Here is a 26,715-nt window from a genome sequence, read left to right on the forward strand (position 1 = left end):
CCACCGTGCCAGAATGGAAAAAAGGCCACCCGCCATTTTCCGGCGCACTCACTGGTGTTGCCTTCAGAGATTTCGGGCGGGAAGGCCAACATCACGCTTTTGCGAGACCAGGTGGGCGTGCCGTTGTGGGTGTGATACAAGCGTTTCCTGGTCAAGGTGGAATGACACTCTGCGCGCCGCCAAAACACACACACACACGTTTGGACCGGCGCAAACAGAAAAAATAGCACGCTTCCTCATATTCAGGCATGAAAATAGGCCAGGGCTTCAAAAGCTGAGAAAAAAAATGTTCTGGGACACTGTACAACCCGACAAAATATTGAGCTCGGTGTTTCAACACACATACACCTTGGGGATATTGCACGAAACCAAGACAATGAATTAAGCCTGGATATGATTTCTTCTTTTGGCTAAATTTAGCCTTAAGCCAGTTGCATGAGAGCAGGTTTAATTTAGCTTAGCTCAGGTGATATATTCTCTCAAGCCAGCCTGCTCCAGACAAGCCTAACAACCATTATCCAAGGAATACATCGTTCACTACTGGAGCCCATCCCAGCGAATTGACTAATCAACTGTTGAAATAATAAACAAAGTATACACATATATTTAATTTTAGATCTAATTATTTTAATTTTATTGTTTGTTAATGCAATATCCGTTGCAGCCTGGTCATCCTGGAAGGGGAATGACCTGATGTGCAGTCCCTCCTCAAGGTTTCTTCATTATCCTCATGTTGAGGTTTTAGATTAGAGGATATTGTAGTTTGCAATAATCCGTGCAGCCCCTTGAGACATCTTGTGATAAAGGGCTATACAAATAAACATGACTTGACTACTATTGCCAATTGTGGGGAAAACACTAGATTTTTTTAGCACATGCACGGCCTTTAATAGTTTGTATTATTTGAATTTGCCCGCATAGAAATTGTATATATAGCCCATACAATTATTTCATTGACTAACTGTATAACTACAACAGTCATTGTATAGTCATTCATGTCGTAAATCTATTGCCGTCAGGGCGTTTGTATTACTGCTGTGCCAATTAAGAACGGTATTTGTCTATTATAGGATAGAAAAAGGGGAAATTCCAACTTGTTTACCCCGAGTGCAAATATCAGCGAATGTTATTAATGGGCCGCCAAAAGAATGGCGTTCTTGCTAAATCTTCCTGGCAGGGAATATGCAATGTCAAGCCAACCCCCAAACAATTCTTGGAAGTTATATAAAAGATTAGAAAACATTCTGTCTGGTGGCGTGCAAGGGGGAGCGTCAAAACTAATACTGATGTTGTATTAGGATATAAAAGGCCACCTGTATCTGAGAGACTTGGAGATTTCTGTTGACGAGGTTCAATAAAGGAACTCTCCCCCCCACGCCAAGACTCCTTTGTACCTTGTTTTTCAAGTATGTGTTATATATTGTGGGGCAAATTGCTCGGGCTGTTTCCACAATAATACATTGATTATTGCGGTTTTTGAGATTCTAAATAGTGGCCAAAATACTTGCAAAGTTGTTATCAAAAAAATAGCGTACATTTAGGTTCATCTCCCAGTTATCTGTTCACTTGTCAAGAAAAAGAGGTTTGGTCTTTATAAGGGGGCAATGTTTCATCGTTAGAATTGTCCTTATTGTCTTTGATAACAACGTAGTGAACAGTGGTTAAAAAGGAGAGACGATGTGGCACCCAAGGATAAACAAGTGATAAAGGCCTTAAAAGAGAAAACTAAAATGTTCGTTAAAATAGGCCAAAAAAAAATGGCCGGGGATCAATCCCAGGTCTCTCACCTACAAATCAACCAGTTGAAGGACTTGTATCTAGGAGTAACAATGACTTGTTCAGTAAGGTCGTCAGGAATGTGCTCAGCTTTGGCGACATCCGGTGGACATATTTGAAACTGACACTACTCGACAAATGTTTTCTCCTCAGATCTTCAAGATTCAAACAGGACAACCCATAAGAGGGCGAATTTGGCCACAAGGTGAGGGATTTTCATGCCTGCATATTGCCTAATGCTACCAGTTCAATCGAAACCGGTCAAAAAAGTGTAGAAAACCCTCATAAAGGAACTCAGGCTTACCCGTGCTTGCTTTTGGCTCGCTAGAGGAGCTCATTTTCCGCGACATCCTAGCTGAAACACAAACACAAAACGCCTCTTTTGTGAGGGGACGCAAACAAAATCAGAAAGGTTTTGCAAGGAAAGAAGATTGGAGTTGAATATTTGATTGGGAAAAAGGAAGAGGAAGGGCAAAGTCTTCTCTTTAAAGTGGTGATATGACCAAACGGCTCTGACGTCAAGAATAGGTTTGAAAATCAAAAGATCAAAAATCTTTTACAATGGCCGGATTTTCTCACAAATCCGCCACGTCGGCTAGTTTCGGTAAAGTAGCACGATGCCGTCAGGTTTCCCATGTCCTCTTTTTTATCAATGTGGACGCCCCCTACTGGGATGGACACCGGAAGATCCAGTAAACAGCAGGTATGTTTTTCGTTAAAGGGACAGCGTGTATTATTTAGCACCCAAAAAGCATTCATTGAAATAATAGGCAAAATTACATGAACTATTACATAAACATGCTTTTTTTTTTTAAAATACTCTCAGGTCGAGAAATTGGCATTTATTTGACATAAAATGAGCCGAGGCTAGAGGGAGTTCATGTAATTATCTACCCCAAAAAACAAAACCTTGTGAATAGGCAAAAAAATAAGAATAAAAAAATCAAAAAATCTGAAATGTGTATTTGAGTCGCTGGAGTTTGTATTCTTCCTCGTTTTTGGTTGCGCGACGCAATACAGCGACATCTAGTGGTCAAATCATACACAGCGTCCCTTCGAAAGGGAACAGAACCATGAACAACATGGGTTGGATTATTTTTCCCTCAACCCTAAAAACTAAAACTTGTCAAAATAAAAAAATAAAAAAAAGTTTATCAATAATTAGGGCTTCACCGAAATGAAAGTTTGGGGCTGAAATGAAAAAAATAAATCTGCAGCCTTTGAGCTAAAGACCGAGACAGTAACAAATATGAATTATGGGGGAAAAAAAGAATTTATTTTTGCACAGGCGTGCTTAAAAGGGATACTATAAAATGAGTAATAGCCGACTGGCAAAAAATTTAGCAGCCCGTCTTAAATATTTTCATGAAATCTTCCTAAAACCCAAGAAGGCAATTAAAACATTTCTGTGGCGGATGAAGTCAGACTGCTGAAAGATCTGAAGTGCAAATACTACAAAAACGTTTATTTTAATCGAGTGGCTGCTTATAATAAAAATATAAAGCGCTTGGAGCTGCTAGACTGCACAATCTCGCTCTAGCCTTTAAGTACATATCGCTTTGAATGGACAGGACAGTGAATACTGACAAGAAAACAGGAGTAGGAGGGAATCGATGATGATGACGATGATACGGAAGTCATACTCCCATAGTCGACACAATCAAATAATAGTCAATTGAACGCTCTTCACACGTGGCTTGGTGCTCGCCAATCGACATCCAGGGACAAACAGATTGAAATAATAAGCATGTTCATGTTCTCCCCATGCCTGCGTGGGTTTCCTCCCACATACCAAAAACGTGCATGTCAGGTTCATCGGCCGGTCTCCATTATGACCGTGTGAGTGGTCTTTGTGTGACTGGCTAGCATCCAGTTCAGGGTGTCCCTTGCCTACTGCCCGAAAATGGACGGATAACGTGAACATCTCTAACATTAGGCTGACGTTAGCTCTTAAATGCATTGTACGTGACGTGACTTTGTTGACTGGGGGTTCAGTCGTCTGCTATGTGCTCGTTTTTTGAACGTTGTTAATTATTATATGTGAAAGAAAACAAGGTAGGCTAAGACAGCTTTAAAATAGGTTTAGATCAGGGGTCAGGAACCTTTTTAACCCAAAGAGCCATAATAGCAAAAAAATGTTTAAAAAAGAAATTAGAGCCACGTCATATCTTTTCAGACAAAATTGAAAAAACTGCCAAACACACTCTCTAGACAAAAGGTAATTCTATTTCACTGTGTGTCATTTGATGATTTCATCAAATGTATGAAATGATCATGCCAAATCCTGTGTCTCAAATCAATGTCAATATGCCATTTACAATTTTCACTTAAGAGTGTTGAGGCCATTTTTTTCCCATGAAATTTGTCCTTAACCTACGGTTTCAAAACAAGGTGCTTGCAAAGTTCTTTTGTAAAAATGTCACAAATGACTGCAAACGATAAGCATAGGGTCATATTCACTTGCACTGAGCGAGAGAGAAGGAAGTGCCTTGCGCTGTGTGCAGGGATCCGCCCACCTGTACTTCTCAGCCAATCAAAGTCGTTTGCCAGCGTTTTTATTGATCACTTGAAATGGTTTCTTATCCAACTTCTGCATTATATGGACCAAAATCAGGATGAAATCGCTTGACTTTGGAATGCCACAAAGAGATGTGCAATAGTTACATTTTATTTCTGAGCCATAGGTTCTCTACCCCTGCTTTAGATGAATAAAAGCTAGTAGCAATAACAAAGCCTATTTTACAAGTTGCATCAAGTTAGGTTTATGAGTTGAAGGGAAAATCACATTTATCACTTTGCGGGCCATAAACAATGCCCATTCTCTACTTTTGCCTGAAGCGGAAGCTTTTCATCGACCTTCTCAAAAATGAAATGAGGACTATGAGCCTCCATTGCATAGTTCAGTCTATTTTGGTGACTGAGATGATATGTGATCTTTGTGGCATCCATTGTCTCCTGTGAAATGTCTCCTACTGTGACTCTTGCCATGGCGCTCTTCACACAATCTTCAATCTTTGTTTGAGTGAGTAAAGGGGCGGGGCTTAGCTATCGATCGATGAGGAACGTGGCCTAAACGATCTCGCAATGGATTTGCCTTGGACTTTCAAGGCTATGACATCTTTCATTCGCTACTGGCTAGAAATCAGCTGCCGGTTTTAGTCCTATCACCACCCTTTCAGCACAAAACGATCAAACAGGCCCATTTGAATTGGAAAAGACACAGCAGAAAGAAAGAAGCCAAAAGGTTAGCCCTTATTCACAGCGCGTCTTTCAGCAGGTTTTTTGGGTACGCTACGGCACCCAAAGAGGAAAAGATCATGCGATTAGGAGGCCATTTCGGAAAGCCGCCACAAGTCCAATCACACGGCCGTTCGGATCGTACACCTTAGCGCTCGTGGTTAGCCCGGCGCTAGTGAGCGCAAGCCGCCAATCAAAGAGAGAAAGCCCACTCACACGAATGCACACATTTGTGACTGATACAGTACCAAAGTCACTGGCAACCGTCTTGGAAAAGCGTCTGCTTTTGTACTTCACTGGAAACAGTCCACAGGGACACACGGGTCACAAAAAAAGAAAAAGAAAGCCGGGTGAGCACCAAAGCGCCATACGCTACCCTTTGTTATGAACTTGGCCTTGCGCTCCTCATCAGAATTGAAGGGCGAGTTGGAGCCTACGTGATGGATAGCCGTTTAAAAGAGGAGGCGCTCAATGTTTGTCTAAAAAGGCCGATAGGACGCCCACCTGAGTTGGGAGACTTGCAGCGCTCGTCCGTGGCGTTGGCTCCGTCGTTGGAATCGCAAAACCCTGCCGAGGAGGGAAAAAAAAAAAACATCAACGAAAAAACAAACCTGGAGAGCAAAACATGAAACAGACTGCTAATGTCAGCTACAGAAAGTACCATTTAACCCCTTAACGTCCCTGGAAAATTCACCTAAAATCCCAATCAAAGACATACCCAAAGTACATTGAATACTGTCCTTGAACCGTTTGGAGAATATGGACGCTTTTGGTCCATTTTGAATGGCTCTTGAGTTTTGTCCACAACTGAAATAATCACTGCAAGTGCTATCAACATAGAAGATTTTTATTCCTAGCTGGAAAACCGCTGAGACAACAGCATTGATCACAATGTGAAAAACTAAACATTGTATTTTATACATTTTTCTAAAGGTATGTCCAAACGTGGCCATTGGAAGGTGACCAGTTTACAGCCCTAAAAACTTTGCAACACTGTACTGTATTACACTTAGGCCAATTTTTAGACATTGTGAAAGAGTTATAAATGTTTGACTTCACGTCACCCACAGGGCTTTACTATGTGCACAAAACTAGATGTGTTTATTTTTCTAATGTCTACCTGGTGGAATTCTTCCTCTTTTAACCAACTAGGGAAGGACTATACAGGATCTAGGGGTGTCTTTAATGGGGCGACACATCTACACCAAGGAATCCCCGTGCAACTTACTGAATGGAGACGAGCGCAGTTTTTTCACAGACTGGCAATACGCCAGCGAAAGTCTGGACATGACATGCAAGGCTGCGGCGGCGTCGTCTTCGGCCGATCGTACAAAAAGACATTTTCAAGACACACAAGTCAGGAAAGGCGTGCTTGCTACACAGAACGTCCACACAGAGATTGTTGTTCACTGTCCTAATGTGTCCAAAATGCTGCCCGTGGACCGGATCACAGGCCCGCCAAAAGCTTTAATCTGGCCTGGCGAGACAACACTGAGAGAAGCGCAAGAGAAGAAAAAAAGGAAGTCCAAAAAAGGATGCACCTTAAATATTATCAATTCTCTTTTGTCTCTCTCTCGCCCCCCCCCCAACTCTTAGTCACTCTTTCCCTCTCGTTTTTATGTCGCCGTCTCTCTCCACTTATCTTTTTCTTTGTTTCTCCTCTCTCCTCTCATTTAATTTCTTTTTCTCTCTCGTTATCTTTCTTTCTCCCTTCGTCAGTCTTTCCCTCACTTTTTTTTTAACCTTTTCTATTTTTCTTTGGCTTTCTGGCTCTCCTTAATATTTCTCTCCCTCTCTCGTTATCTTTCTTTCTGCCTCCATCTTTTTCTCATACTCTCTCTCCTACTTGTTTTCCATTTCTTTCTTTCTCTTTTCTATCTCTTTTCTTTCTATTTCTCTATTTTTTCTCAACTTTTCCCTCTTCCTTCTCTTTCTTTTTTGTTAAGTTTCTTTCTCTTCCTCCCCCCTTTCGCTTTCTCTGTAATCTAATCATCCGGCCCTGGTAAGAATGGGTGTTCTACAGTGTGCCCCCGAGCCAAAATGAGCTCGACATCCCAGTGCTAGTGCAAACTATTGATTTATATTTTCATATTGTTTTTAAGATTTGGGAAGCATGATATTGATCAGAAAGCAAAAAGGGCCTCATATCAAAATAAAAAAATACGCCCGATAAAACTTGGCAACATACTATAATACTCGATCAGCCCAAACAACTTGTTAGAAAGATATTAAAATTTTATATATATATGCAATTTCTATATAATAAATTCACATGAAATGAGTATAACTAAGATAATGGCACTTCATAAGAGTGATCTGTTATTCTTGACCAAGGCATGTGTGACAAAACTGTTAATCATGTAATATATATATAGAATAGAATTTACCTTTATTGTCATTGATACAAAATGGGTCGAACACATTATGACAGCGAAATTGGACGTGACGCTCCAGGTTCACATTTAACAGTGAAGATAAAAGAAAACAAAGAAGATAAAGGTTATGATTTACACAAAAAATGTGGGCATATGGGATGTTACATACAGTTTTGGGATCGTATTAATATTTATTAGGGTTAGTCTGTGCTATGGTGCTCATTACTGTACATTGTTCCCTCATTATAGTGATTACTCATAAACAAAGCAAGTTTTGATGGTCAAGCGCCAATTTCTCCAATACTACATTTTGAGAAATGGAAACTGGAGTTGTATTGGAATTCTAAACAAAATAAACACACACATTAAAAATTATTTTTCGGTGTTTTGGGATTCTTTTATAAATATAGAAAGGAGGCCCAGAAAAAAGATTTTATAATTTTATCAATATCGATCCCTCGAACCAGGATTTTCTCTGTATTGCTTTGAAAAACAGTTCATGTACATCCCTAGTAAAGATGACACTGATCGACTCGTCTATATGTGGTGTTTAGCAGATAATGGACTGAAAAGGTTGCTGATGGCCCTCTAAATAGCGTAGCACAAATAGCTGGGACTGGCTCCAGCACCCCCGCGACCCTACTGAGGATAAGCGTTGCAGATAACGGATGGATGGGTAGCACAAAGTGGCGAAAAGAAAAGCAGTTGAAGTCTGACCTGCGGAGGGTTGTCGGGATTTGCGCGGGGAGCAAGGCTGCCTCTGGCCGGGCTCCGCCGGGCTGTACAGCTCTGAGGCGGCCAGGTTGAAAAGCAAGGTTTTTCCGAGGTAGTCCACCACCGCTAAGCCGTTGCTGTTACCGAAAACCACCCTAAAACCGGGACACATAAAGACGTCGGATATAGAGGCGGACCGATTATCGGTATCGGCATTTTATTTCCTCGACGGGCCGATTATTGAGTCTCAGATGCATCCGAGACTCCCCCCCCCCATTGCTCCTACTTTTTCCCTCCTTACTACCCACCCAGCGCCTTCTGATTGGATAGGCAACTGGCAGCAGTCACGGAAGCAGGAACTATAACAGAGAGGCAGCTCAGCTAACCCGTCTCGACAGGCCTGTGTTTGTGATCAAAGTGTGTGTTTGTGATGAAACGATCATGCAAACAGAGTAGTTACGTTGTTTTGCTAAGACACGCTCAGGTGGAGACTGATATGTTAGATAGATAGATACTTTATTCATCATTCATTCATTCATTAGCTCTTATCATAACATTAGTTTGTCAATCAAGCGTGTATGTTTGTGATTGAGAGAAAGCATAATAAGCACGCTTAAGTGGAAGTGATTAGCTGTACCATAACATGAGTTGGTCAATCCGGCTCTAAAGCAGGAGTGTCCGCACTGTATATCATTAAACTCTGTGTACCGTCTTTCTTCTCATGTTTCACACATAAACACATGCGGCTTATAGTCAGGTGTAGCTTATGTACGCCCAAAATGGCTTTTCCTTTAAAAATGTACTGGGTGCGGCTTATGATCAGGTGGGCTCTAAAGTCTGGAATATACAGTAGTCATGTCAGTTGTGTTGTAATTGATTTACTGTAAAAAAATTAAGGGAGTTTTTTATATATTTCCCTAAGCCAAACTGTTAATTTGTGCTTCAAATGAAAGATGAGTCATGTTGGTTATGTTGAAATTCTAAATTGTTTCCTGTAAAAGGTTTCAGAGAGCTATTCAAGTTTTTCTTTGAATTTATAAGAAATATTCTGTTTCTTTTAGCATTGTTAAACATTTCTTGCGAAATTTTTGATCTTTTGCAGCAAATGAATATCGGCTTCTAATATCGGTTATTGAACTCCTTTTAGTACTAATAATCGGTATCGTCCCTGACAAAAACATATCGGTTGATCCCTAGACAGTCAGACATTACACTGAAAAATCACATCATTGGACATAACTGTGCAAGTGTTATTTGTGTATACTTTGTGAATACTCACAGTCCGTATGAGGAATTGATCGCCAAGCTGGTGATCTGCTGAGGCGGCTCCCCGCTCACCCACACTAGCTGCACCACTAGCTCTACCTGGTAACCCGGAGACTGCTTCAGGGGGGAGCTGCGTACTCTAAACACCAAATCAAAAGATGGAATACACAACTTTTAATACTGAATGAACAAAATATGCTTTGTTGAAACAAAGAGGTTTCTGTGGAAAGCTTTAGAGTCTGTTAGACTTTGTGACAACTTTAAGAGCATCACAGAAAATGTAGACTGCGTTTTTTGCTCTCCGGCACCAATAATGCCAATGTTCAGTGGGTACGTTTACATCAGATTGGAAACCATATGTTAGTCTTACTCCAACTGAGAGTATTCAGATCGCAATGGTTGGGTTAGTCCCTTCATTTCACCATAACTTGTGCATGTCTACTGAAGGATTTTTTATTTGATCTATTTGACTATATGGGACTTAATAGAATACAAATTATATTTGTTGAATACAGTGGGGATTTTTCACAGGGAAGCCTTGGGGTCAGTGTGGCCTAGACAAAAACGATGTCTACAGGAAAACAAGAACGGGAACAAGGGCTGACGCGGGAAAAGGAGACAAGTGTTCTGATAAGCTTTCTTGTTGTGAGTCCTTTAGACATGGCGGCGCCTTTCGGCGAGGAGGTGGCGACTAGGTGGAGGCCACGTGAGGAGTCTGCCACGGGCGGAGTCTGCCACGTGGGGAGTTCCTGGCCCGCCCATGGGGGGGTGGCCGACGCCCCGACGTGTGAAAAAGACGGAAGAAAGAGATACAGGAGCAGAGACGAGAGATAGGAGGCTCGACGAAGACTAATTCGACAATAATTCGGCTAAATTCGATGGAATTCACTTAGCTAAATACTTTAAGAAAATAAATCTGCCCCGTGTGAAAATACCCGTCTCTTGTCAATATTTTTCCCTAAAATTAAGAAACGAGTATGCATTGTTAGAATAAAGTTTGTGTTTGGTAAATGGAGTCAGATCACTAATTCGAACAATTCGGTAAACGCTACTGTTGTAATACAGTTTTTTCCCTAACACTACGCATTTGAGTCATCGGATAGCTTGTGGGCATGTAAAGTTTCCCTCATCCGGGATATTTTGATGCCACAAAGCATGATGGTACTTGTAGTACAAACGGGAATGATACAAGCAAACTCCAGTAAACTTGCTTTACTTCAGAACATTTACATTCCGTTTTCTGCCCCCACAGCAAAAATACCACAGTTGTATCCATACATATATAGTGAAGTATGCTATGTAAACACACGGCAAGCAGCAATGGAGAATGATTCTTTGTTGAATTTGGTGAAAGACATGAAAGAACGTTTTCAAGAGCAAAAGTTAAATGAAGAAACAATCCGCTTCACCCTTGTCATCGGAATACTGTCAAACACACATGTATACGGGATCATTTGTTTTTCTCGAGGCACGGAAATGATTCATTCAGATCGCTCCAGAAACAAAATATTCCCTTTCCAATTGGAATATTGCCTGCATGGACAAGTAGTCAATGTCAATAAAGTTTCCATAATCTAGCCATTTTGGGGGGAATAATATCCTCAATTTGAATTCAGTTCTCAGAACAGAATCACTAGATGTCTAGATAGATAGATGTCTAGATGGATAAATGTCTAGATAGAGACTTAACCCTAACCCTAATAGCAATAGTAGCAAAAAAAAAAAGAAAAAAAATCTCCTTACTGCAGACAGGGGATGTTGTCTCGCGGGCCATCCGAGGAGGAGTTGCTTCGGTTGACGCCGGAAGAGGCTTGAGTGGAGGCGGCTGGGTTAGGGGGCTCGCCTTCCTGAGGACTGGGAGGCACCGAGGAAGCTTGGGTGGGGGTCTGATCCCCCCCGGCGTCGGGCGAGTCCACGTTGTTCGGCTCGCACTGCATGCGGACCTCCAAAAGCTAGGAGACACGAGGGGGCTCCGTTTAAAGTAGGATTCGAAAGAGTCCAATTGGAGAAGCAAAAGCTAAGCTTCCTGACTCACAAAAGCTTGAGATCATCAAACCAATTTCATTATGACCCAGAGACAACCCAAGGAAATAGAATGTTGATTCCATTTAGTAAGAAACCAAAACATTTTAGGCCTATCTGTCCTTGTATGAAAAATTAAATACCGCTCCTTAAATCACAAAGTTACTGTGACTAACCAGTTTTGGGAAAGCGGAGTTCAATTCTAAAGGCCACACCCAAAATGGATTGACACCACCTGTATTGAATGAAGAAATCACTTCAATTGAATTTGTTCGACAAAGTGAAGTAGGCTACAAAAAACAACAACACCATTGACGGCCACAAACCAAAGAAATTCCAGAAAAAAAACATAAAAAAGAACCACTGTCAGAGGCATTATCCACAAATGGAGAAAAATTGGAAGTGGCAAACCGTCCCAGGAGTGATCAACCAACTAAGATTACTCCAACAGTGTGACGACAGCTCATCTAGGAGGTTAAAAAAGAATCTAGAAAAATATTCACGACACCGCAGGCCTCAGTCAAAGTCAAGTGTTCATGACTTCACTATAAGACACTGGACATAATCGCATCCATGGGAGAGGTCCCAGGCAGCCATGCCGGCTGAGACAAAAGACGACAGAGTCGTCTCAGATTTGCCAAAAAGGATCTTGAAGAAATGTCCTGTGGACTGCTGAGTCAAAAAAAGGACACTTTTAGAAGGTGTGCCACCCATCTGGCGTAAAAATGGCATAGCGTTTGACAAAAGGAACATGATGCTGACAGTAAAGCATGGTGGTGGCAGTGTGATGCTCTAGGGCCGCTTTGCAGCCTCAAGACCAGGACAACTTGCTATAGTTGACAGAATCGTGAATTATTGTGTTTACCGGAAGATCCTGAAGGAAACCATCGGCTTCTGCCCTCAATCTCAAGCGCTCTAGGATCTCACAGCAGGACAATGATCCGAAAAACACCAGCTGAATGGCTCAAAAACCCAAAAATGAAGGTTCAAAGTCCAAGTAAATCCAATTCAGATGCTGTGGTGTGTCCTTAAACAGGCAGTTTATGCTGGAAACCCTTTTAACACGGCAGATTTGAAACAGTTTTGCAAAGAAGAGTGGGACAAATTTTCTCCACATTGTTACCAATTATCGCAAACGTTTGGTTTCTGTTATCGCTGCAATAGGTGACCTAACTCGCTATTAGCTTAAAGAGGGATGTACTTTTTCACATAGGGCCAGATGATTTGATTTGTTTTGTGCCTTAATAAACGGAATCGGCATTATATTTTCTTGGGTCGTCTCTGTGATATTAAAGTTGGTTTGATGATTTGAAAAAAATTGTAATATGCAAAAAGCCACAGAAGTCAGGAAGGGGGCCATTACCTTTTCCCAGAACTTACCTGCACGTTGGAAGCGGCCACTTCCTGCTTGCTGAAGCGATAGACGATGACGTGCGCCGAGACTCCGGCCACGCCCAGCATCCGGCTCTCGGGGCACCAGAAGAGACTCTGGATGGCGAAGGGGTCCTCTTCCACGATGTCCACGCTGGCTTTGTCTTCCTTGCCGCGGGCCCGCTCGAACACCTTGGCCGTTTTTAGCTTGTATAGCACCTGCAGCATCACTGTGGGGAGGAGAGGGGCGTTGCCGGGGTAACAAGGAGGCAGGGAATGGGGGAGATGTTTGCTCGTCCGCTTACGTGCAGAAGCGTCCCAAAACTTGATGGAACCGTCGGCGTGTCTGTTTTAGGAGGCGGATCACAATCTTTTTTTAAAAAAAAAAAACATGCTTCGATCCACCCATTGATAAGTAATCTCTCACCCTGTGACGATAATCTCAGGGTAACTCTGGGTCCCTTGCCCCCAGTTCCCTCCGCTGATGGGCCAGTCCTAGACAAAATGTAAAAAACAAATGCAATCAGTTCACACGTGTGAGGATGTCAGCTGACTTTTCTATTTTCGGTGCAAAATATCATCCATTGGAATGTTGTTTTTTTTTTACAGCAAAGAAAATCGGAACCAAAGTCAACAAAAAGTTTTTTCCAGGTCACACCGATAAAATAAAATAAAGACTTGTATTATTCTTTAGACGCCCAATATATCTAATGTAATAAAACCATTATTCTTTTGAATATTTTAAATTGCAATATTGTGATCATTCTTTAAAATTTTGAAACAATAAAAATAAAAAAAAGATTGGTTTTCCAAGCTAATAAATGGACTATGTAAAAAAACGAATGTAACTGTATATACATTTACATAACATTTCTGGGTAAATATTTCATATGGCCTATTAAGAGCTTTGAATTACCCAAAAAGTGAGAATATTTTTTCAGTACATGACATTTTTTGACAATAGCAAACCGCACACAATGCATGTCAGTGTACAATATTTGGACGTGACCTTGAAGTGTGATAAGCTTTTTATGAATATTTCTTTAATTCTTACTCCTCAAAGTGTTCGGTGGCATCAGAATTCTCTTTACATAAGTCGATTTTAAGTTATCTATTAACCCCCTAAACTTGAAGACGGACATTGTTGCAGCAAACATGGGATGAGCCAGGTCTTTGTCCCACAGGCTCTTTGGATACTCGTCTTTTGACTTGTACATTCCAGCTAAAATGAGAAGCCTTAAGTTTCTGTGTGGTGATGGTGGTTCAGCACAGTATCATTCCCTTCGCTTGTAAATAAGACATTGCAACTCCGTGGTCAATCATTTCCTCCAAAAAAAAGAATGCAGTGATTGTTCTACCGATGCAGTAATGGCATACAATGTTGGTCCTGGGTCTGGCAGTGTCTGAGGCACAAAGAGGCCAGCCACTTCACGTGATGGAGACCACCTGACATTTTCTTTTGTGGATCGCCAAATGCTTTGTCCACTCGCGTCGTCTTCCACAATATCGTCACCCAGATCCTTTTCCATGTCTTCTTCCTCCACATCGTCTTCAGGAATCTCTTCCGTTTATTCCTCTTCAGCTAAGCATTCAGGTTCCAAATCTTCATCGGAATAGTCCGAGGTGTCAGAGGCAATTTTCCCTGTCATTTTCCTTACGGGTCTAAGCGTTGACACAGAGTCGGTGAGCAACGCTTGAAACAACAGTGAGCAACAGCAATCCCAATTGTGGCAACTAAGTCATTATCAAACATGTCCAAAACTTGACATCACGTTACATTTTGCTAAATTTTCCGGCGATGCAAAATGATTTTTCACTTTTGAATGAATTGACTCATGTACGATTGCCTACAAACGTCATTTGTTTTTACAATTCTTTCACAAGATTTCCATTTCTTTTATTCCTGGTATCTTTTGTCGCATAATACTAACATTTTTGGGGGCTTATTGAGTTGGTAGGAAGTACAATGTTGGCAACAAGATTCACTTGATATAATTAGGAATTATTTGAATGCAACGCAATCTTTTTCCTCTTTTTCCCTGTTTTTTTCTCCTTTTTTAAAAATTCCTTTTTAAAAAAAATCTCATTGTGTTTATTTTTTCCTTGCTGTTACTTTTTTCTTGCTTTTTTGTTCTCCATTACCTTTCTTCCCTTTATTTTCTTCTTTCTTTTCTTCTGGCTTTTTTCTGAATATTTACTGCTCTTTTTTCTCTTATTCTCTCCTTTTGTTTCGTTTTTTTTCTCAGCTTTTCACTACTTTTTCATTTTGTTTTGTTTTTCTTTTTTGCTCTATTTTCCCCGCCCTTTCTTTTAAGTCATTTTGTGCATAATTTTAGATAATATTTGGTCGTGTAGGGTTTAAGAAGCAAAAAGAACCTGAAGAGCCGTTTGGGACCCAAAAGACCCGGTTCTTTTTAGTGAGCCGAGCCGAAGAAGCCGGTTCTCGAAAAACTCTACTGACTTTACTTCGTTCTACTTCGACATTGACTTCAAAATACCGCATTTAGAACACAGCGTTAGGGGAACCCGTGTATTTTTACCTTCATGCACTGTAACTTTGACTTCATTCGCTTTTTAATGAGCAATTTCGAGCTCTGATTTTTGTAAGCTGGCTAGATTTTCTTTTGCGCGGAAAAGCTTTGGGTCGTGCGCTATTGCGCACACACGCAGCTTAGAGGGAACATTGGTCAGAGGTAATGAAATCCTCTCGTTCAGATTTTCCCCTCCGTGGCCAAATGAGTATTTCCTTTCCATCCTGCCTAAGTCAGTGTTGGTAGGTAATGGTGGATCCACTGGGATTCAAACAGCTGAGCATTAATACTCGAGACTTGAACAAGTCTTTGTTTAAATTGTTTACCTTTCGCACGGGAATCCTTCCCACCGATCAATCATTGTTCATCTTTGAAACAGCGCACGGTGAACGCACCTATAAGTGCTTCGGCTGTGCCAAGAGGCACACGGGCAATTCAAGTTCACGAGGCTCGATTTTGCAAAGACGAAGGACGATGGCTTTGCAGACGCTTTTGAGCATTACTCAAGAACAAAATGTGAAAAAGTGGACATGTGATGAAGCCAATTGCAAGGTTCAACTTTAAAAAAAATCACGAGTGTGTTTGTGATCTCGGGGTTCATACTCGCCTTCTTGCTGTAGCCTTGCCTCTTCTGGCGGGTGCCCACCGAGTAGAGAGCAGGAATGAGTTCGGCCGGGCAGTCGGCGAAATACTCGCAGCAGGTCACCGGGGACTCGTGGATGCTGAGGGGGTAGGGGTTCTCGAATATGGGGTACCCCGCCTGCCCCAGGTCGATGACCACTAAATCCCGCTCCAGGAGGACCACCACAGCGTACGGCTCCTGGAAATCTACGAGACCGGGTTCGTACACCTTTTTTCATGGCTAAATTCAAGCACTTCAAGACACTTTTCCAATTTCTCCAGTCTCTTTAAAGAAAAAATCCGTTGTGAATCATGGATTTTACAGGGTCACAAATACAGGGTGTTTTAAAAATCTCGGGCACATTTTGACATTGAGTGTTTCAGAAACATCCGGTAAATTTAAAGAGCTTGTCATCTTATCTTTTCAGTGGAATATTCAATCTGAACACCATTAGTCACACAACTCGCATCAAGCCTGTTTTCCAGCATGTTGAGGTACATCTCACCATTGACTGTTGGTCTTTTAAAGAAGAACGTTGATAGCTTTCTTCAATTTAGCACAAAACAGTTAATGAACCAATACAGGGACGCCTTCGGAAAGATTTTGAATCCGCTCGATGTGTGTCATGTGACCAATGGTGCTCAAAATTGAACACATTTGAACATTCTATGTCAAAATTGAGAGTACAAGCTTTCTGAATTTACTAGATGTGTTTTTATATCCGTAATAATACGAATACGATCCCAAACTGTATGTAAACACCCAATGCCTCTATACATGCCCACACTTTCTTGTGTAAATATTTTATAAATTATCTTTTTTTTTTTTTAAATTCTCTCAGTAAAATGTGAACCCTGGAGTGCCACGTCCAATTTCGTTGTCACAATATGTTCAACCCATTTTGTAACAATGATAATAAAGGTATATTTTATTCTATTCTATTCTATTCTAATCTAATCTAATGCTTTCCAAGATACTCAATGTCAAAACATGCCCAAGACTTTTGGAACACCCTATATATTGGAGATTTTCATATGGGATTTTTAATCTTGATTGTGCATTTTCAAGACATGATTTTAATATCTTAGGTAAACCGCAAATATACTAGTTTTTGAGCCAAATCTCTCCCCATATAGGTGTTGGGTAAAAATGACAGGAGTATGGAGCTTACATTTTTAGTTGCAGGAAGTTGTTCCCATTACAATTTACTACTACTTCATTTTTGCATAGCTGTCCATAGTTGATATGTAATCCTTGCACTAATACATATTTCATAGTGCTCTGTTTAGCCGTAGCATGCACCTGTCCCGTAGGGGGCGATGAGGCTTCATAGGACAATGCCATAGGAATTAATCCCGTCAAAAGGGAATAACTGCAATGCCAAAGTGAAGTCACGAGAGAGCTGTGTCGGGATCGCTTTTAAGAAGATTTGTAAAGCATGGCAACAATTTCAAGCATTTCTCCCAGAATTACATTAATTTTAAGGATTTCAAGCAGCTGTACAAACTTTGAAGGCCTCAAATAATTGTGAAAAACAGAGCAAAACAGGCGGGGCTTGCAGCTCACCATTGGGGTAGGGCGTCTCACACAGCGTGAGGAAGTCCACGATAGGGAAGTCCATCTCCAGGACGGTCGTGCTTTTGCCGTGCATCACCGTCAAGCAGGCTCTTCGACCCAGCGTGTCGTAGGACAGGCCCCCGGACAGGACCATAAACGGATCACTGGGAATTTTTAAAAAGGTTTCAAATCACATTGTGTATCCGATGGAAAATACAGTCAAAGTAATGGTGACTTTTTTGCAACGGGTGTCTTCTCATGTTTTACAATAGCACAAACTATTCCATGAAAGCATTTATTTGTTTACTTAAATGGACACTCTGTTATATTCGACCACTAGATGACACATTATTGTGTAGTGCAACAGAAAACTAGTGCTAAAAAGCAATGTTTCCCAACTCGTGGGTCGCGGGCCTTTGCCTCGACAAAATAATACTAAAAAAAAAATAACTTGAGGGACAATAGACCCGTTCATAGCCTACATTACGCGCGGCGTCACAGTCGAAGCTGGAGGCCAAAGAATACTTCGACCAAATGAAAAAAAAAAAACAAGCTTTCGTTTGGCTAGTTTGGTGTTGAAATGTTGTGCGTTTGTGTGCCAGAATTAGAAAAAGGCCCAAATGATCGTAAATTGAAGTTTTAAAGGATCCCAGCGGACACTCCTAAACAAAGAGAAAGACACGCTGTGGATGTATTTAAAGAAAAAAGATTGGACAAGGGCACTGGCTCCGGTTCTCAGCACACACTTTATATCATTTTAACTAGGGGCCACACGATAGAACAAACATTCTCTCGGGGGCTGGACTAGTAGACTGAGGAGCAAGAAAAAAAAAGAGAACGAAATAAGAGAAAGATCGGGAGAGAAAAAGAGAGTGTGGGACAAGGAAAGAGAGAGAAAGGGGAAAAGAAAGAGAGAGAAATAAATAAATCCCAAAAGAAATAGAAAGAGAGAAAAGAGGAGAGAAAGAGACAAGGGTAGAAAGAGAGAAGGGGAAAGCAAGAAAGAGAGAGAGAGGAAGAGACAAAATTGGAACAAAGAAAGAGAAAAAGGGAGGGAGAGACACAGATTCAGAAAAAATGGAGGGAGAGAGAGAGAGAGAGAGAGAGAGAGACACACACAGAGTGGGAAAAAGGGAGGGAGAGAAGAGAGAAATACAACTCCGGTACAGCGTCTTTGCGAGAGGCACCTGGCTTTGATATCATCAATAGGACATATTTCAACCCGAAGCTCGTTTTTATCTTGTGCTTCCCTCGGCATTGTCTCGCGGGCCGGGTTTCAATCCCTTAGCGGGCCTGATTTGGCTCGCGGGCCGCCTGTTCGACACCCCTGCTTTATATCATGTAAGAGAAATCAAAAGTTGAGGATTTTTGCGACCGGGTTCATTTTACTTATTATATCAGCGTAACCTAGCAATAGATGAATAATGAAATGAATCTAATAAACGACTCGAATTGCTTGCATAAGAATTGTTGCGTGGCTTTTTTTTTTTCGACACACGCAGTGTTTACAAGGCTACCGCTTGCATTTAGGCTACACGCTAACAGTTAGCCGAGAAAATAATAAGACATTTTGTCGATATAAAAGTAATATGGCCTCGAGAGCAACGATCATAAACTTATCAGATGGCTCTTCTCAATGCGGAGGAGAAGTGGCTTAACAGCAGCAAAAAAAAGATGTTATGAGATGGAATCTACCACATAGACTTAGGATTTCTTCTTGGGATTACACATTCCTTGATATTTTTGACTTGGAACGATCAGCTTTTCCTCACATGGTCAGTCAGTGCGCCCTGCATCTCTTCTCACACAATTCTTGTGTTTTTTTACACATTCTGGAATGTTGGGTCGGGAAAATACTCTGAATGTTTAAGACAGTACTTTTTGAGTTGAATTTTGTCGCGTACAATTTTGTTTGTGCCTTGAAGGAGGGCTTGATTTTCCCTGATTTTGGAACTTTTAACCTGGTAATATTTTAAATTTGTTCAAACTCGGCAGACCTGATGCTTATTCTTTTTCATGTACCCTTTAAAGCAGGGGTAAGGAAGCTATGGCTCGGAAGCCATATATGGCTCTTTTCATGAGTACGTATTGCTCCGAAATAAAATTTAACAATTGCACCTCTTTCTGTGGCGTTCCAAAGTGATGTGATTTCATCCCGATTTTGGTCCATATAATGCAGAAGTTCGATAAGAAACCATTTAAACTGATAAATAACGACTGATTGGGTGAGCAGTACAGGTGGGCGGATCCTTCCTTCTTTCTCTCTCGCTCAGTGCAGTCTACACCGAAAGTGAATATGACGATATGCTTATCGTTTGCAGTCATTTGTGGCATTTTTACAAAAGAACTTTGCATGCACATTGTTTTGAAAGCGTCATTAAGGACAAATTTCATGGAAAAAAATGGCCTCGACACTCTTAACTGAAGGTGGAAGACAAATTGTAAATGGCATATTGACATTGATTTGGGACACAGGATTTGGCGTTATTATCATTTCATACATTTGATGAAATCATCAAATGACACACAGTGAAATCAAACGTGCTTTTGTCTAGAGAGCGTGTTTGGCAGTTTTTTCAATTTTGTCTGAAAATATATGATGTGGCTCTCTCAATTTATTTTTGAAACATTTTTTGCTTGTATGGTTCAAAAAGGATCCTGACCCCTGCTTTACAGTAACATGCTAGGGGAGGGGCGAAGAACCCTAATGTAATCACGAGCCTTGCCAAATGTTTGACCGTAGGACGAACAATATATGATTTATGATGTGAAGCAAATTCTTGAGAGCGCTCGAACGCCTTCCCTTTTGCATTGCGACACGAAAACAGGAAAGGACGCGGAAGTCAAGTTGGCGGTTGAGACGGATGGGCGTGGGATTGGCACTCACCCTGCCCGTGTGGTTTTGTACTCCACCTTCAGGATGGGCTTGCAGGGCTCTGGCTTCTTGCCATCCTTGGGCTGTTTTCCTAGTGTGACAAAAGGGCCACGCGGGAATGAACTTGGTGTAAACGCAGCCGGTTAAAGATCTCCTACCGTGCGGCGTGATGATCTGCGTGGGCTTGGCCGGGGTCCTGATGTTCCAAGTGGTCAGGGTGCCGTCCGAGTGGCTACAGACAAACTGTTTGCCCTCGTGGTGCCACGCCACCGAGTGGATGGCCTGGGAAAGAGTGGAATCCTGCTCAAAAGGAGGCTCAGACATTTCCCAGCAACCAGAATCATGAACGCGAGTGTTGTCGACCGGATTTTTAGTGACAAAGGAGAGGAGTCGCGCCCTTAATCACACGAAGTCTCATAGGGCTGTACAGACTACAATGATCCCATCCCCAGATCAAAAACCTACAAGAGGGCAAGGAAAATTTGAAAAAAACTCAGCAGGAGGAAACTAGGAAGCCTTGAGAAACATCAACTTGGCCCCAAAAAAACATGGACTGCTCTCTGCCCAGTGGTTAGCCCGTGTGCGGCACAGTTCTGAGGTCATGAGATCGAGCCTCCTGTGTGGAGTTTGCATGTTCTCCCCGTGCTTGCGTGGGAGTCCTCCGGGCACTCCGGTTTCCTCCCACAATCCTAAAACATGCATGTTAGGTGAATTGGCCGGTCCAAATTGTCCCTAGGTGTGAATGAGCGAGCGAGTTGTCTGTCCATTTGTGCCCGGCGACTGGTTCGGGGTGTCCCCTGCCCACTGCCCGAGGATGGCTGGGATGGGCTCCAGCACCCCCGCGACCTTACTGAGGATAAGCGCTGCAGATAATGGATGGATGGATGCTTCTCCCCTTGCAGTTACGCCTGTGCAACATCCGGTGCCATGAATGGTGCATATCAATGATTATTTAAAATTAAAGGACAAGAATCTGCTCATGTCACCTAATTAATAACTGGGGAATATGGTCACTGTATCAAATAAAAAGTGTAGTAAAAATTGAAGAAAAAGAAGAACACACAAAAACAAAATGATAGAATAAAAGCCCCCTCTTATCCATCCGATTTGATTACCGCCTATGTTTTTACACGGAGCCTCCGCTCGGAACATGCCGGTCTACTTGTGAGCCCGAGAGCCAAGAAGAAGTCTACAGGCTCGAGAGCGTTCTCCCTCCGGATCCCGGTGCTGTGGAACGCTCTGCTTCCGGAGATAAGATCTGCAACCTCAGTGGAGGTTTTTAAATCTAGACTTACAACCCACTTCTAATCAGTAGCTTATAATTGATGACCACCTCATACTTTTCTTTTCCTGTCCTTTCCGACTGCCTGGCTGGTAGTGAAATAAGGGAGAAGGACGTATTGAGGTGAGTCAGCGGACCAGCGTCTGGACCTGAAGCGTGTCGACGTCTGAATCGACCGGCCGGCAGCCATAGGAAGCTGCGTCATTGCCCTCATGGACTTTTTGGACAAATTTCAACATATTACCTATGTTTTATTTTATTGATGTTTACCATGTTTTGTGTAACTCATGCTAAATCTATTGCACCCTTGTCATCCAGGATGGGGGATTACCACTTGTAAAGCCCCTTCTCAATCTTTCTCATGTTCCTCCTGCTGAGGTTTTTGAGTTTTCCTTGCCCGCATGTTGGTTTAAAGATCAGTGGATGATGTAACCGTAACCTTTGCGGTCCTTTGAGACATTTTGTTATCAAGGGCTATGCAAATAAATGTGACTTTGCCTGACTTCAATTATAAAATAAGGAAGAAAACTAACTTTTAAAGGATTTTATATTTTTTTTATTTGACTATAAGGGAATCTGCCCAATCAAATACAATTTACATTTAAATACAAAAGATATTCACTGGCTGAGCTTTGGGGTGAGGTCATTGTAGCCTAGACAAGAATGATGTTTACAGAAAAACAACAGGAACGGGGACAAGGGCGTACGCCAGAGGAGCCTGTGACGCGGGAAAGGAGACATTGTTTGGGTGATAAGCTTTCTTGTTGTGAGTTTTTTAGACGTGGCGGCGCCTTTCGGCGAGGAGGTGGTGAAGCTGGCACCTGGCCCGCCCATGGGGGGTGGCCGACGCCCCGACGTGTGAAAAGACAGAAGACGGACGAGAGATGGGAGATCGAGAGAGGGAGGCTCGACGAAGACTAATTCGACAATAATTCGTCTAAATTCGATGGAATTCACTTAGTTAAATACTTTAAGAAAATAAATCTGCCCCGTGTGGAAATGTCAGCTATCTTTGTTCATTTTCTCAATAAGAAACGAGCATGCATTGTTAGGGGAATGAAGTCTGTGTTTGGTTAATGGAGTCAGATATCTCATTCGAACAATTTGGTAAACGCTACATTTGTAACGTAGTCTTTTCCCTAACACCTTTTAATTTTTTAAAGTTTTACAGAATCCAGCAGGTGAAAAATTAATTGGGGCTTCAAATAAATGATCAATAACTAATTGGAAATCCCAGAAGTAACAAATTCATATCCATTGATGAATGACTTAAAGTGAGAGGGAAATCCACTTCAAAAAGGTCTAGTGCTGCAGAATGTTGTCGCTGCCATTTCACAGAGACGTTTTATTATTTTCTCTTCCCTTTGTCGATTCAGAACATTCCAATCATGCAAAAAAAAAAAATTGCAGCGGCAATATGAATGGTAAACTTTTATATTTTAAATACTGTAACAAGTTTTAGGTGCGCAATAAAATCCACCGACTTTAAAGCAGTCACCAGAACCATTTTTTGACCTGCGATGCGTCATCTCGTATTTCTGGTTTCTCGGAGGCGGTTTGCAAAAACTGCCAAGAAGGAAGTGGAAGAAGCGAGCACGGAGGAATTTAACAACGGGGCCTTCCTTACCTCATCGTAATTGTAGCGGTAGTCAGCTTTTTTGGACTTGAGGTCCCACAACACCACCACACCGCACTCAAATCCGATGAGGAGCTTTGAGTGAAAAGAATACACAAATAAGCGTCACTTTTCACCATTTCTTTGGGCAAAGCCACTTACGGAATTGCATTATGAAATCCATTTGTAAAATCCTGAGATTTGCCATTTTCATTTCACATGGGAATCCATGAGACATTTTCGAAAATCCCAATATGAAAAAAACGTGTCCATTCAAATTTGTGTCTAGAAGTGAAGCTGGAAGAAAAGGAGTCTTTCAAATATGGGAAAATATTTGGAAGCCCCCAACAATATACTGAGAAAAATAATACAAGTTTTTATTTTGATTGAGTTCTCTATGGACTCACTGCAAAAGTTCAAAAATTTTGTAAAAAAATAAGCTAAAATGTATTCTTAAACACAATGATCTTGTTTGAATATTACTTTTTTTTTTGGTTAAAATATTATTTCCTTGCTCAACAATTATTTCAGGAAGCCTGGTGAGCATGATGAGCAAAGAACTAACTTAAAATGAGCAGTCATCTGCTAATTCAGACCTTTTTGCTCATTTAATGTAATGTTTAATATTACACAGTGAAAAACGAGTCTAAAATATGAAAATATAAATAGAAAAATGTTTTTTTTGCAGTGTTGGGACAAGTGGCTTGATATAATGCTATCAAGCCCACCAGGTTTGAGGAAGAATGCTAAAAGATACACATTTTATTAAGATGGAAAAAAACTGAAGGATTTAAAGGAATAAAACCATTAATTATTTTGTGTTGATTGTTAACATGGAAACCAATATGTTCACAGTTTTACATTATATTTGTGAAACCTGTTTCATGTTTTTTTGTGTGATTGTGAAATACTGTTAAAACTTACATTTCTCTCTTGGAGACACTACAATAAATCCATCCTTTTATTAATCTAACAATCCATTTTGCTTTGAAGCATTTAGCAGCCACAATGTCGGGCGAACATCAGATGTTACCTTTCCTTCGTCCATGGGGTTATCACTGATGTGCACTACGGGCCCTGGGTGTGTCTTGGTGGATCTAAGAAGGGGTTAAAAGGGAGGAAGGAAAAACAGGCGTCTACGGTTAGCTTTCCTCGCATTCTCCCCATTCGCATGCAACTAACGTGACACGGTCGAGAATTACACGGACGCATGCTGCGGTTAGTCCTGTTACTCTGCGATCGTGGGTGGCCTTCCAGACTAGAAAGCCACACGGAATAAATCAAGTCCAGAGAGGGAACGGGGTCACATGAGGGTCCGGGGAGAGATTACAGAGTGCGGCCGCCGCGTCGCCGTGGAAACGGATAGCGGGAAAGGAAAGGCTCGAGAGGGAGAGAAAAGTGTCGCCGCAGCGAACGGTCTCCTTGCAGCAGCACTATTAGGGGAAGCCCAAAGCAGCCCACTTTATCCTTACTCTCCATCTTTTAGGACATACAATATGTTTTCAAAATTGAGCAGTTTTTTAGAATTAAGAGAATTTATTGGAAAACGGTATCACGGTGTGGTGCTGGATGCACGGCAGCGGACAGAAGAACCATGCTAAAGCTCATCAAAACAACCTAGAAAACCATGGACTGCTCTCTGCCCAATTCAAGATTCATAGTGTTTATTGACATATGCACAGTAAAGAACTACGATTTCCTGGCCAATGAAATTCTTACTTTGCTGTCCACAGAGTCGCCAGCGTAATAGAACTAAGAAACTATACACATGTATACATAAAGGAATATTATGAATATTAAAAAGATAAAAATACAAGATAAACTCAAAATGAGTTAAGGCAATAAGATAAAAATAAAAATCTTTTGCAGACAACATTATTGCATACTCCTTTCACCTCTACTTCTTGTTTTGCACAATGCTGCTGTTAAGTACATTTCACTATTACCATTGTAGCATTTTTGATGCACTTACAACCTCGGCCAGTCTACCAGCACTGCCTTGTAAATACTGCTTATCTATCGTTGTATTATCATCTTCTTCTCACTTTGAAAGTGCAGTATTTTTGTCTCAATATTTCTGTGGTAGTATTTCTATCGGAACATTCTTATTCTGGTTTATTTGTATCACAGTATTACTTTAGTGATATTTTTGTAGTATTTGTGTTGCAGAAAGACAAAAGGACATTTGGGGCAAAGTTGGCATAAAAAGGACTTTATTTACTATTATGTATTTTGTCCCGATTTTGACCATTTTTGTTTTGCAAGCCGGATGAAAAAAGCCGACGGGCCGCTTGTGGCCTGTAGTTTACCCACCCGTGCTTTAGAGTATTAGATGACGGGTTTCTTCACGTGCCACGACCAATCTCGTTGCATACAATGTACACTCCATTGCAGTCACTGACAATAAAGACAATTCTATTCTACTTTTGCAACTGTTTCCTATTCTCCTATGTCAATATCTTGGAAGTCAAGCAACAAAGCAAAGCGGGGAAAGGAGTGCAAAAATAAAGGAAGTTAAAAGCTGCCATGCTTCTACAAGAAACTTCCATCAACGCTCACCTATCTAAGAGTCCAAAAAGAAAAAAGTGACTCACAGTTCGATGGCTTTGTTCCACATGATGACGTAGCCGGAGAGAGTGAAGGATTCCACGTTGACGATGTGGATGTTGCCTCTCTCCGTGCCGATGTAAAGCCACTTGCTCTGGAAGGGCAGGTGGCAGTACGTGATTCTGCGGGAGGAAAATTCGGAAGATGTCGGTGTTTGTGAAACACGGGAACTGTGAAGAACATTTTCAAGCAAACCATGAGGAGGGAGGCTCTCCTGTACTCGTGACAGTAAAAATATAAAATTAATAGAACACTTGCCGTTTACTTGTGCCAACTCAAATTGGGAACTTTGACGAAAAGAATGGAGTGTTATTCTTTCACATTTTCTTAGGGGTACAGATGAACCCTAACTACAAAGTTTAAAAGGCATACTTTTGGACAGAGTTTTTTCTCATCATTTCAATTTGATCCAATAATATGGCAAGTGGGGAAGAAAAGCAACCATTTTGGTATGGTTTCTTAGTATTGTGGTAGATTCTCAAAGGTTTTTACAAACGTGTAGCCACAATTACAACATCTGCTCGTAAGGCGAATCCCAAGAAGGAAAAGAAAACATAAATACAGTTATTTCTATTAGGAGTGACAGCTCGTAAGTCTAGGTTTTTGACAAGTGACAGAAATAAACAACTTAGTATTGTGGTCATTTTTTAAAAATTTTTGTCCAAAATGTGTGCTAAGCCTTTTGCCAAGTAAATAAAGAAATAAAAAAATTTTTTTCTTCGTTATATAGATTACAGCTCTGTTTTTATTCATGAACCGGGAAAAAGCTTGTTCTCTCCGGGCAAAAGCTCATTCTCTAAGGAATTCAAATAACCCGGTTGTATTTTCACAGAAGAGGAAAAAAACCGCATGTTGAATGGAAAGC

The 26,715-nt window shown here is 41.3% G+C and overlaps 1 protein-coding gene across 1 annotated transcript in view; it reads right to left on the reverse strand.

Moving 5' to 3' along the window:
- Positions 1–26,715, reverse strand: part of stxbp5b (syntaxin binding protein 5b (tomosyn)) — a 42,770-nt gene that overhangs the window by 11,528 nt on the left and 4,527 nt on the right. Inside the window, exons 6-23 of the mRNA XM_088354720.1 lie at positions 25,838–25,972; positions 24,277–24,340; positions 23,256–23,339; positions 20,505–20,628; positions 20,359–20,437; positions 17,481–17,635; positions 15,900–16,120; positions 13,189–13,256; positions 13,067–13,107; positions 12,771–12,991; positions 11,112–11,320; positions 9,382–9,507; positions 8,106–8,257; positions 5,518–5,580; positions 5,390–5,446; positions 5,262–5,309; positions 2,081–2,131; positions 53–169 (exon numbers count right to left, since the gene is read on the reverse strand). Coding sequence (XP_088210846.1) covers positions 53–169; positions 2,081–2,131; positions 5,262–5,309; positions 5,390–5,446; positions 5,518–5,580; positions 8,106–8,257; positions 9,382–9,507; positions 11,112–11,320; positions 12,771–12,991; positions 13,067–13,107; positions 13,189–13,256; positions 15,900–16,120; positions 17,481–17,635; positions 20,359–20,437; positions 20,505–20,628; positions 23,256–23,339; positions 24,277–24,340; positions 25,838–25,972 — 2,015 coding nt within the window. The remainder of the gene's footprint in view (positions 1–52; positions 170–2,080; positions 2,132–5,261; positions 5,310–5,389; positions 5,447–5,517; positions 5,581–8,105; positions 8,258–9,381; positions 9,508–11,111; positions 11,321–12,770; positions 12,992–13,066; positions 13,108–13,188; positions 13,257–15,899; positions 16,121–17,480; positions 17,636–20,358; positions 20,438–20,504; positions 20,629–23,255; positions 23,340–24,276; positions 24,341–25,837; positions 25,973–26,715) is intronic.

The sequence above is a fragment of the Urocampus carinirostris genome, chromosome 15, assembly GCF_059441175.1.
Source record: "Urocampus carinirostris isolate Australia breed hairy pipefish chromosome 15, RoL_Ucar_1.0, whole genome shotgun sequence".
NCBI lineage: Eukaryota > Metazoa > Chordata > Actinopteri > Syngnathiformes > Syngnathidae > Urocampus > Urocampus carinirostris.